The sequence below is a fragment of the Schistocerca gregaria genome, chromosome 2 (assembly GCF_023897955.1).
Source record: "Schistocerca gregaria isolate iqSchGreg1 chromosome 2, iqSchGreg1.2, whole genome shotgun sequence".
NCBI classification, from domain to species: Eukaryota; Metazoa; Arthropoda; class Insecta; order Orthoptera; family Acrididae; genus Schistocerca; species Schistocerca gregaria.
The window spans coordinates 985,547,851-985,561,176 of NC_064921.1; the positions used below are offsets into that span (position 1 = coordinate 985,547,851).

General features: G+C 43.9%; 1 protein-coding gene across 1 annotated transcript in view; it reads right to left on the reverse strand.

Moving 5' to 3' along the window:
• The window catches only part of LOC126335469 (leukocyte elastase inhibitor-like), an 87,625-nt gene extending 75,364 nt beyond the window's left edge, over positions 1-12,261 (reverse strand). The window contains exons 1-2 of the mRNA XM_049998783.1: positions 12,105-12,261; positions 8,626-8,712 (exon numbers count right to left, since the gene is read on the reverse strand). Of these exons, the coding sequence (XP_049854740.1) occupies positions 8,626-8,700 (75 nt within the window). The 5' untranslated portion in view covers positions 8,701-8,712; positions 12,105-12,261. The remainder of the gene's footprint in view (positions 1-8,625; positions 8,713-12,104) is intronic.
• Positions 12,262-13,326: the final 1,065 nt, after the last annotated feature.

Sequence of the window (13,326 nt, forward strand, 5' to 3'; positions counted from 1 at the left end):
AGGGGGGAGGAAAAATTCTTATTACAAAGGCAAAAAACAGTTAATTTAAGATGAAACATACTTAGCGCACCAGAACGATGATTACTTACTCCTACCCAAGGAATAGTTTGAATTTGTATTCCTTAGATACAGATGTGAAAGATGAATTTAAGATAGTCGACGGTGTTTCACTTTTTGTTGAAAGCTGTAGGCTGGCATCTGACTTATGGAATAGAAATACGTACTAGCTTTCAATAATTCTACCTAATTCTGCCTGTGTTTCATTATTTACTTTCATTCGACTTGATACGAACGATCCCATGGAGAGATACTGAGTAACAGTATGGTGCTGCTACAGATAGGCGCTAGGAATATCAGGCCTGACAAAAAAAAGACCAAAACTCCCCGGATAAGAAGAAAGCTCCTTGCAGAAACACTAAATGCTGACAGCAGCAGTCGAAAGTGGCGACTACGCTGTAACTGCGGCAATCCACAGAAGGGCTTGTAACGTGTCGTGATGTTGGTTGCAGCGTCAAAAAACTTGCATTCTCGAAGGTGGTGTGAATGAAATGACAGTCATATTGAAATGACAACAAAAGTGTGTTGAAGAAAACGCCTACTTTCAATTTACTTTCAAAAGACACACTTTACCGAAGCACATAAAGGCCGGATGCATCCGATTAAATCACCTGCCTATTGATTGTAAGGGCCAAGCAAACCTCCGAAAATGCTACTACGCCGCAGACAGACTATAAACCCTTTGTTTATCTCCGCAAATGTGTGTCAGATTCTCTCGTTATAGAATGGTTCGCAGCAAGAAGTGGAAAATCTTTATCAAGGAAAGAAAAATACGCGAAAAATAAGCACTTTATTGAAACGCTGACAGCTTTCTCATTTCTCAACAATCACGAATAAAACCAATGTAGAACATTGTAATGCACACATTGGGCTTTGGATTCTACCTCCAGCAGAACCAAGGGTATATTTGGTCAGAGCCTCGTAATATTAGGGGTGTTATCTGTATAAGTAGAAGCAATGTCCTGGCTGACTGACTGACCCATCATCGCCGATCCCAAACCGTTTAGGACAGAAACTTCAAATTTGGAGAAAGTGTAGATCTTCTACTGGCGTCCGAAAGAATTAACACCATTTTCATCCATCAGACATTATGATAGATAATTGCTTCTACGACCCAAGTGAGACACCGGTTGTCCATCCCCTCATAACGAGCTACCAACGATACTAATGGGTCGTTGATGGTCCTTTCCTAGTTTCAGGGAACGGCTGAACATGGCCGCCGTCAAAAGGCTGGACAGGTTTGATAAACGACCGCTAGGAGGATTTCTTCCGCCTCATTTATTACGTGTTACAACATGTTGATGCGGATTTGATCTTATCTGAGAGCAGTTTCACTAGTCTCAGACAGTAGCGAACCCACCTTGCAGAGGGAGAAAGAGCAGTTCTTTTCCTCAGTGTTGTTGGAAGTACTAACTGTCCTTCTACTCTAAAGTATGTTGGTGGCGGAAACTGATGTGTAATTAAGACCCAAAGAAGTGACAGACATTGCCTGGAAGTGGGCGTTGATTGAAACCAATGAGGAAAGTTGACAGTTGGAAACTTGCGCCGGACTGAGATCCGTGTCTCTTGTTTACTAAGCAGATGCTCTGCTCACTGAGCCATCCAGACACAGTGATCAATGTAGCTCCACCGACTACCCTAGAATGCTTCCGTCAGACCCAAATTCTCAACTTGTCCACACACTAATAATGCAGTGTCCCCTGCCCATCATCCTAATTAGTAGCGATATTTCGCCGATTCCCGTAAGAGTACGAGCATGGTGTGAATGTGCACTGAGGGGATCATTGGCCGTCTCCAACAACTGCTTTACTCAGGCATCGATGACTTCCAACTACTTCCGCAGACATCGCTCAGACAATGGCAGAATGTAAATAATTCATTTTCCGCTATGGAAAGACGAGATTCCGTTTTCCGCGGCCAAAAGCTGACAATAAAACTTTTAAGCGCATAGTGAAAGAGCCTCAGCTCTAAATTCTTCCTAAAGAATATAGCGTTAGCAATACCCATTTCAAGCGTTCGCAGAACCATTTCGATCCAATCACACGAAAAATGAGGGATGCTACTCTCTGTTTCGAGGTTCAGTGGCAGCACTTTTCATTGGCCTATTACATGGTTTTAAGATCATAGGTCTAGAGACATTTAATATACTTTGCTGGATATAGATCTTGCTGACCGTGTGGGGCGTTCCTGCTCGAGTCATAAATGTTTCTAGTGATCACGTTTTCGTGGTTAATTTTTTTGTTTGACTGCACCGTTCTTTATCTTCTCCGCATACTTGGTTACTGACTCAGAAAGTAGAGAGAAGGGCAAAAATAATTAACGGCACGCATCATTGCAGCTGTAACAATGGAGTTTTGTGTAACATGCACTTACTGAGTGCTGAGGTCAATAGCCTTGTCGTATACTTCGATAAAGCATAGGTTTTTCGCAAAACCACAGCAACAACATATAATATGTGATCAAGAGTATCCGGACACCTGGCTGAAAATGACTTACAAGTTATTGGTGCCCTCCATCGGTAATGCTGGAATTCAATACGGTGTTGACCCACCTTTAGCCTTGATGACAGCTTTCACTCTTGCAGGCATATGTTCAGTCCGGTGCTGGAAGGTTTCTTGGGGAATGGCAGCCCATTATTCACAGAGTTCTGCACTGTAGAGTGGTATCGAAGTCGGTCGGCGAGGCCTGGCACGAAGTCGGCTTTCCAAAACATCCCAAAGGTGTTCTATAGCATTCAGGTCAGGACTGAGTACAGGCCAGTCCATTACAGGGATGTTATTGACGTGCAACCACTCCGCCACAGACCGTGATTTACGAACAGGAGCTCGATCGTGTCGAAAGATCCACTCGCCATCCCCGAACTGCTCTTCAACAGTGGGAAGCAACAAGCTGCATAAAACATCAGTGTAAGCCTTTGCTATGTTAGTGCTACGCCAAACAACAAGGTGAGCAAGACCCCTCCATGAAAACCACGACCATAATACCACCGCCTCGGAATTTTACTGTTGGCTGAACACACGCTGGCAGATGACGTTCACCGGGCATTCGCCATACCCACACACTGCCATCGTATCGCCACATTGTGTACCGTGATTCATCACTCCACACAACGTTTATCCACTATTCAGTCGTCCAATGTTTACGCTCCTTACACCAAGCGAGGGGTCGTTTGGCATTTACCGGAGTGATGTTTGCTTATGAGCAGCCACTCTACCACGAAATCCAAGTTTTCTCACCTCCCACCTAACTGCCAAACACTTACACTGGATCCTGATGCAGTTTGGAATCGGTGTGTGAAGGTCTGGATAGATGTCTGCCTATTACACATTACGACCCTCTTCAACTGTCGGCGATCTCTTTCAGTCAACAGACAAGGTCGGCCTGTACGCTTTTGTGCTCTACGCGTTTCTTCACGTTTCAGCTTTAGTATCACATCGGAAACGGTGCACCTACGGATGTTTAGGAGTGTGGAAATCTCGCATGCAGACGTATGACACAAGTGACACTCAATCACCTCACCACGTTCGAAGTCCATGAGTTCCGCGGAGCGCCCCATTCTGCTCTCTCACGATGTCTAATGACTACTGAGTTCGCTAATATGGAATACCTGGTAGTAGGTGGCAGAAAAATGCACCTAGTATGAAAAACGTATGTTTTTGGGGGTGACCGGATACTTTTGATCACATAGTGTATTTTGCTCGACTTCAAAGTAGATATCGGCATTAGAGTACCTGCAGCTACTTTTGTATAGCGTATATCGGCGATTTGGGTGACGGGTGCAGTGAAGACGGGTCAGTAAGAGCTGTAAATAGAAATTTTTGGGAGTTGGGGAATATTCTCGCCCGTATGAAGGCGAGCCGTCGGAACTAAAGTCCTGACAGCGACGTACAAGTACTCGCTTGCTGCCGCACGCGGACTCTCTTGTAAATAAAATACATTCGTACGTGACGCATATGGTAGTGGTGTCACAGAGGGTACCGAATTTAATTTCATAGTTTTCTTAACAACTTTCTCGCTGGGCGTATATACAGGGTCCAACAAAACACAGATTCGTCAGTGACGACATTATTCGCTACAAAGGCAGAAAAGTTTCACATCTCTTACGGTGTTTTATGTCGTAATACTTTTATGATTTCACGATAAAATTTGTATGACATACATCTATATAGTTTGAGAATGTTCCTGTATTATTTTCAGGCCAGATATGTCAGTGGCTCCGTTTTTACCACAGGTAGAAGTAAAAAATACTTTTCCCTAGAATTTCTTGTAACGTTTGCTTAAATTTGTTTTTAGCAATTGGAAAAAGTTGGCATTTGGAAGGTACTCCAGCATATTATACACTAAAAATAAAGATGTCTGATATTTTTATCGATATTTTTACTAACATTTGAAATTATCACTAACTGAAAATGCTGTAGGACGGTGCGATGTCCAGTTTTCGTGACGGCCGCTATAGCAGTATTATTCAGCTGGTTTAAAATTTCTGACGCATAGAAGTGATATCTACTGCTGACCACGATTGCGCAGCTGTAAAATACTGGATCTGAATTCGTGGGGTCAAATGCAGGACGCTCTCTGATGATAAGTTTATTAAGAACCGCAACAGCGGTATGGAAGGTACGTTTATTACTTCACGGTCGAAGGTTACAACCCTGCCTCGGGCATGGATGTGTGTGATGTCCTTAGGTTAGTTAGGTTTAAGTAGTTCTAAGTTCTAGGGGACTGATGACCTCAGATGTTAAGTCCCATAGTGCTCAGAGCCATTTGAACCATTTTTTACGTCACGACCGCCCAATGGGTGTCAAGTGACCTGAAGTTGAACAAATCAAAGATTGGGCTAAAAGCTACAGAAACATGCGCATAGTAAATGCTAGGTACCTAATACCGAAAATTCGCCAACAGGCTTCCCAACTTACTCTCGAAGATATCGGCATAGTTCTGTGCCAGTTAGCTATGAACACTGATGATGAATTTTCAGTGTCAGTTGCATATCGTTTATTATCTGTATGTTTCTGCAGCTTATAGCCCAATCTCTGTTTTGTCTGTTTGGTGGCTATAATTTCGCACCTTTCAAGCACTCATCCACATACTTTGCCGTGAACTACAACCACAATTAGGTATCATTTGATAGGTTGTACATCGTATATATGAATATTTAAAGGAGACTGACATTGCCACGTTAGCCTTGTAAATAATTGTTAACGCTTATTGCATGAAAGGTGACGGATTGTCGTTTATTATCAGAACGGCGTAATGAATGATTGCCTATACTATTAGACGTTGAAAAACTAGTGGAGATGAAACGGTAGGCAGAACTCAAGCTCTGGGTGGAAGGCCCGCACAGGTGTTGGTCCTTCTTAAACACAGGAAGGAACTAGACGGTCGTTGTGGCGCCTGAGCTCTGGAGCACAATAGGGTGATTGCCAGCCGCTATTGTAACAGGACCGGAAGGATAACCGAGAACTCTGCAAATCTTGGACGCAGGGGAGAGGAACGAAAAAGCGGCACCTCCGAAACCACGCAGGCCGGGTTATTTCCAAGGATTTTTAATCAGAAGCGTACCCTTGTAGGAGTATAGATTTTTCCTCGCAAACTTTCCGCGCTGGACGACAAAAGACTAAAATATGGTTGGTCGGCGTTCGGAAGAATCTGTAGAGAGGGGAGAATATTCCGTGGTTTCTGGAATATGATTCGTTTTCGGAATTAGGAGGGTGGGGAGCCGAGCCTTGCTGGGAAGCCAACGGTGGAGAGACGAGGTCTTCCATTGTGAGCGCCCGTGTGTGACGGTCGCTCGGTATCAGCTTTGTTGGCACAGACGGACTTGCTGACCTTGCTCTCAGAAGAGTTTATAGTTAGAAGAGTTAGTCACTGTGCTGTTGAGAACCTATACGACTCTGGACTTCACCTCCGGGTTGTAAGTCGTCGTTGAGTACGCAGCGTTCAGTAATTGAGAGCACTTCTTCTGCCTATACTTAACGTTGAGACGTTATCTGAACTCCTTCCTTGTGGCTGGGAGTTCGCGTTTCTCGTCTGTAAAACACAGAGAGGAGAAGACAGTGTTATACTATGTTAGTCAGGGGACCGCCTTCTGCCGTCCTAGTGTTTGAAAGCATTTATATGTGGTTGGAGTTCTTCCATCGTCGCTGCGAGTACGAGAACCATCACTTCGACGCACTGGATGCAGTACATACGGTGATATAGCAAATTGCTTCGGCTTATTAGGCCTATAAAGCTAAACAGCTGTGATCACGTTAGTTTATTTCCACTGAGGATCCACACCACATTAGATCATCTTTGAAAGTAGTGTCGTCTAGTGTTTGGTACGTAGATGACGTCAGTCATTTCGCGTTAGTGATATTAGACCACGCAGTCATAATAAGGGGCAGAGTTGGGCAACTGGTTAATAATTTTAGTTAGGAAATATAGACAATTGTACGAGGGTAATCCCGAAAGTAAGGTCTCCCATTTTTTATAAGTACATAGACTTGTTTATTTCTACAATGGTTTATGTCAGTTTACAGCTATTTTTCGACATAGTCACCAATTCTGTCGACGCATTTTTGTAGACGCCGTGGCAGTTTTTGTATGCCCATGTCATACCAGTTGGCCGCCATGCTTTCAGAAAGTTACGAACCTGTTCTTTCACGTTGTCGTCGGGACTGAATCGCTTTCCGGCCAAATGTTCTTTTAACCTAGGGAACAGGTGATAGTCACTGGGCTCCAAGTCAGGACTATAGGGTGGGTCGGTGATTATGTTCCACTGAAACTGTTGCAGGAGAGCAACGGTTTACCGAGCGATTTGTGGGCGAGCGTTGAGGTGGAGAATGTGTACGCCCTTGCTCAACATTCCTCTTCTCCTTTTCTGAATTGTCCGTTTGAGTTTTTTCAGAGTCTCGTGGTAGCTGTCAGCGTGAACTGTGGTCCCAGCGATTCACCTCCGACGACGAGGTGAAAGAAGAGGGTCATAATTTTCTGAACGGCATGGCGGCAAGCTGGTATGATATGGGCATACCAAAACTGCCACAGCGTCTACAGAAATGCATTGACAAATGTGGTGATTATGGCGAAAAATAGCTAAATGTTCAAGCAGTAAACTGATGTGAACCATTGTAGAAATAAACGAATTTAGGTACTTATAAAAAATAGACCTTACTTTTGGGATTACCCTCGTACTTAAAGGATTGATTTTAATCTATAATAAATATATACCGAACAACAACGTTTATCATTTAGTAGTATTAGTTGCCTTCATTATTCATTTATGTTTACATTGCAATTTATATGTAAAAAAGAGCATTAAAAGATCCTAACATCTGTTTCAGGGGGTAGTCAGACAGGGCCAAATCGTCATTTTAGCGTTTATTGTTTTCCGTTGCGCACATTCAATTTTACACCCGCCTGGAGTAGCATTGTGGATGTTAAACTGTAGGTCATTTGATAATGTTCTCTGAAGGAAAACGACTGTGACGTAACGAGCGTACCTTAGATATAGTTACAGTGATTTTATTGTCATTAACGTTAATCAGCTGTGGAGCACAAAGAATGATCAAAATTATTTATTGTCTGATGATTTACTTGATTCACATCAAGTGAATGGTCAGACAATGAGTGAATATTTTCAGACCTTTGGTCATGTCATCGGGGTCTCCTTCTCCTGGGCCGAGAGTGTAGACAGGTTTGAAAGAGTAAGATGAGAATGTCTCAACTCGGTATGCAATAAGGTTCGAGCTTTCTTGGAGTTAATGAGCACCTGGATGCCTGCAACTCTGAGTCTGTGTTTGTCCACGAGCTAGCAAGCAGCGTCATGTTAGACACGGAAGATTACATTTTCTTGCAGATAATGTTGCATAAAAGTTTCAGAAGAAACATGTTCGCTCTTAATAGCGAAAGTATGCTGAAAACGTAATTTTTAAGCACTATAAATGTCACTACCACGATTTCCTTCACTTGATTAGGTGGGAGATTTATAATTTTCTCACAGTGCTACGTAGGTATCTATTACAGATGTCGCGCCTTTAATAACTTCGTAGGAAAGAGATTCACATAATGACACTAAATCTTTGTTCTTTTAATGAAAATTGTAAATAGTCAGCTTCAACTATTCGTTTTTGTGTATGTTACATAAATTATCAGATGACAGAACATCCAATTAAGTGACCATCAGGGCCATGTTCGGCGAAGCTATTATCATGAAACCGGTGTTGCTAACTTTTACACAAACTGCACTCAGTCGTACTTAACTGTTGCAGTATATGAAAAAATTTAACTCATCTTCTTATTATATGGTGCTCTACCCTTCACAGAAAGCCGATATACACTATTGCATGGATGGGTAACTGTACGTCTATCAGTTCTTCGGGTCTTTTGGTTATGCTCGTGTTGATTATTTTCAGTGGACTACAGCTAACAAAAACTTTAGTCTCCGACAAACACTAGTGATAGAAACAAGAATAATCATAAGGAAATAGAAATACAGAAACACACACAGTAGTTGAAATATCACAAATATCTTTTTTTTTCCCAACACGTTACTTCGTGCTATATGTACTGCACTGATCGGATACCAACCTTGTACATGTCGAAAGTAAAGACATTATTTGCCTGCGATATGTTTTGCAAGGCTACGTTCACTTCCTCTGCCATTTTTTCGACAGTCTGCAAAAATAAAGGAACACTACATTATCAGAATGTACAGCGTAAGTCGATAAACATTCAAAACATTTTTGTATCAAAATACCTATAAGATGCTGCGAACTAAGTTACGCGGAGAACTTGCACATATATGTTAATAAGTACAAGTATAGCTGTATTTTACGAACTTGTATTACGTTAGAACCTGTTTCGCTCTCAATGAACGTCTCAAGTCAACCGAAAGTTCACGAACAGTTACCGTAACTAACTTTCACAAATTGGCAGAAAGATGGCGGTGCCGTGAGTCGAAATTCTCTACTCGCTATACATAACGATGAAAGGCAAATTCTGGAATACGACGAGCACAATGAAAATTGCCCGGTTGTCTGGAACAAACACATCCGTCAGAGCATGCAAGGAACATAACATTCTGCGCTGTAGAGAACTATTTATAGCGGCATGTTATCCTCCTTTCAAATACAACTGGCTGTCTAGGGCCCGACAATGGAGAATTTTTCACTGTGATCTTCGTGTTTCTAAATTGCCTTTCAGCATTATGTACGGTGATTAGACAGTTTTGAGTCATGGAAACGGCACAATTCCGCCACTTTGTTAGTTATGAAGACAGTTGGACTTTCGGTCATATGAAGATCTTCATTTGTAACATAAGCGGTTGCAGCGTAATGAACGTTCTTGAAATACAGCTATGGTGGTTATTGTTAACATTTACATTATTCATTTGTTGAAGCACAAAATGATCAAGATTACTGCTTGAAAAAAATTCTAGAAGTACAATGTGTATTGGTTTACTTATAGCTAATGTATGTACAAGTTTCATACGTTCAGTATCTTCGATTTACGAATGGACACTGCAAAGAGAAAACTTTTGAAAACACTGTTTTTTGCAGCGGTGGGAACGGGAAATACACTGCTGGAAATGGAAAAAAGAACGCATTGACATCGGTGTGTCAGACCCACCATACTTGCTCCGGACACTGCGAGAGGGCTGTACAAGCAATGATCACACGCACGGCACAGCGGACACACCAGGAACCGCGGTGTTGGCCGTCGAATGGCGCTAGCTGCGCAGCATTTGTGCACCGCCGCCGTCAGTGTCAGCCAGTTTGCCGTGGCATACGGAGCTCCATCGCAGTCTTTAACACTGGTAGCATGCCGCGACAACGTGGACGTGAACCGTATGTGCAGTTGACGGACTTGAGCGAGGGCGTATAGTGGGCATGCGGGAGGCCAGGTGGACGTACCGCCGAATTGCTCAACACGTGGGGCGTGAGGTCTCCACAGTACATCGATGTTGTCGCCAGTGGTCGGCGGAAGGTGCACGTGCCCGTCGACCTGGGACCGGACCGCAGCGACGCACGGATGCACGCCAACACCGTAGGATCCTACGCAGTGCCGTAGGGGACCGCACCGCCACTTCCCAGCAAATTAGGGACACTGTTGCTCCTGTGGTATCGGCGAGGACCATTCGCAACCGTCTCCATGAAGCTGGGCTACGGTCCCGCACACCGTTAGGCCGTCTTCCGCTCACGCCCCAACATCGTGCAGCCCGCCTCCAGTGGTGTCGCGACAGGCGTGAATGGAGGGACGAATGGAGACGTGTCGTCTTCAGCGATGAGAGTCGCTTCTGCGTTGGTGCCAATGATGGTCGTATGCGTGTTTGGCGCCGTGCAGGTGAGCGCCACAATCAGGACTGCATACGACCGAGGCACACAGGGCCAACACCCGGCATTATGGTGTAGGGAGCGATCTCCTACACTGGCCGTACACTTCTGGTGATCGTCGAGGGGACACTGAATAGTGCACGGTACATCCAAACCGTCATCGAACCCATCATTCTACCATTCCTAGACCGGCAAGGGAACTTGCTGTTCCAATAGGACAATGCACGTCCGCATGTATCCCGTGCCACCCAACGTGCTCTAGAAGGTGTAAGTCAACTACCCTGGCCAGCAAGATCTCCGGATCTGTCCCCCATTGAGCATGTTTGGGACTGGATGAAGCGTCGTCTCACGCGGTCTGCACGTCCAGCACGAACGCTGGTCCAACTGAGGCGCCAGGTGGAAATGGCATGGCAAGCCGTTCCACAGGAACGGGAGAATAGCAGCCTGCATTGCTGCGAAAGGTGGATATACACTGTACTAGTGCCGACATTGTGCATGCTCTGTTGCCTGTGTCTATGTGCCTGTGGTTCTGTCAGTGTGATCATGTGATGTATCTGACCCCAGGAATGTGTCAATAAAGTTTCCCCTTCCTAGGACAATGAATTCACGGTGTTCTTATTTCAATTTCCAGGAGTGTATATGCAATGACTGAATGCGGAGGCATCTGGAACCACAAACTGAGCCTGAATAGCTTGACCACATGTTTCCAGCTTCGTCTTGTGTCAGCCAACATTAAAAACAAGCCAGAAGGTCGTCGATGAGTGCAGTTCGCGGTAAACGATTTTAAATGGCGTTGTTTTCTCGATATGGACCTAGTGTCACCTGTACGACGACAACTACACACGAAGGCAGAACTTTATACAACGACCTAGTGAAGGCTATACAAAATGCTGGAATTGTTATCCAACACCGTCTGCTCATGAATGCATCACCACCTTCTGTTTAAAACCGTATACATTGGACAGGCTGTGTAACTAACGTACAAAATTTCTTTCGAGTATGGCCGTTGTTTCCAGGTGTTTATGTTACTACTTCATGTTATTAATTCATTTATGTCATTATTGGTAGCCGTTAAAATATGTTGGTAATACGTCTATTTTTTAACTTTCTCGCCTGCCGTGGACTTACTTCATTGACCCCCAACCCCCGTCCTCGTTCATTTGCTGGTGGCAAGATAGAGTTGTCCACAACTACCGCATAACAGCAGCATAATAGTGGATAATGAAAAAAAAGTGGTTCAAATGGTTCAAATGGCTCGGAGCACTATGGGACTTAACTTCTGAGGTCATTAGTCCCCTACAACTTAGAACTACTTAAACCTAACTAACCTAAGGACATCACACACCTCCATGCCCGAGGTAGGATTCGAACCTGCGACCGTAGCGGTCACGCGGTTCCAGAACTGTGAAAAAAAGTGGATAGTAAACAATAACTGCAGTCTAATGCGTACGTTACTCGAGAAATTTCGCGTAAAAAAATTGTTACGGCTCGTGAGTCCAAGATACGATCGTCAGCAATGACAGAGATTAAAATTACTAACATTCGCCAGGAAACAGCAAATTGTCGAATTCAGTGTGTGTCTGATTAGAAATTATTCTTCATGCAGAATAAAATGTATACAGATAACACCAGCTGCTTATTGACTCGTTTTCAGTGTGTGCCTGTCATAGACGCGGATACCGGACAGTCACAGTAGAAAACAGAGACTGCTGTGTCGTTCAGAGAGGGGCTCACCTTAGCTGCAGCGGAAGTTCACCGAACCGCTTCTGCCGCAGCAGTGGACTGGAACGCCTCCGCAGCTGTGGGGCTGTCGTGGGCATACACAAACTTTTCCGCCCGAAGGCAGGGATGACGTCGTCCGTAATCTCGTTGTCTGTGGTCTCTGGAGGTCATCAACGGTGCACAGCTGGCGTCGGTTCCCTGCAACCATCAGCTGGTATGTTCTCCCTCCAAAAGCACGCAGTTCACAGAACGCTAATGACAGTATTCCAGCTACTTCTCCTTTCCCCTCCTCCTTCTAAAGTAGGCACACGAACGTGACTCCATTGGCACTGCTCGCACAATGCAAACACTTCTTCATTTTACTTTAAATTTGTTTCTGTCAGCTTCTCTGTAGCCGCCTTTGTCGTCCATAACAGTCTGTGATTGTTACTCACTTATTAAAGCGTAAGATACTTTTCTTTTCATAGCAATAGAGCCAGCTATGATGAAAGTAACCCACCTCATATGCGAGATGCATGAGAAAGACCATATACACTAACGCTTCAAGATGAACCTTAATTTCAATACCAAAGGTGCTGACAGGTGTGAATATTAGCTAGCCATCGGTTTAATTGTCATAAATTAATTATAGAAGAACAGACAATCTGGTACAAGCCAACCTCAGGGAAGGCCAATTTTGATTCGGTGAAACGTAGGAATGTGCGAGATAGTCCTGAGCCAACGACTTACAGAATGGAATGCACAAAGGCAAAATTCGATTTATACGACAGCCGTCCAATAAATAATGTGCAACGTTTTTTTTCAATAGGAAGTATTTATTCATAAAAGGTATAACTTGGTGTAGTCTTTCGCCCCTTCTGTACATCGAAGAAGCAATGGCGGAAATAAAAGAAAGGTTGAGGAGCGGACTTAAAATTCAAGCAGAAAGAATACCAATGAAACGATTCGCTGTTGACATTGCTATACTAAGTGAAAGTGAAGAAGAATTTCATGATCTGCTGAATGGAATCAACAGTCTAATGAGGACAGAATATGGATTGAGAGTAGACTACTGGCCACTAAAATTGCTACACCAAGACGAAATGCAGATGGACAAATATATTATACTAGAACTGACATGTCATTACAGTTTCACGCAATTTGGGTGCATATATCCTGAGAAATCAGTAACCAGAACAACCACCTCTGGCCGTAATAACGGCCTTGATACTCCTGGGCATTGAGTCAAACAGAG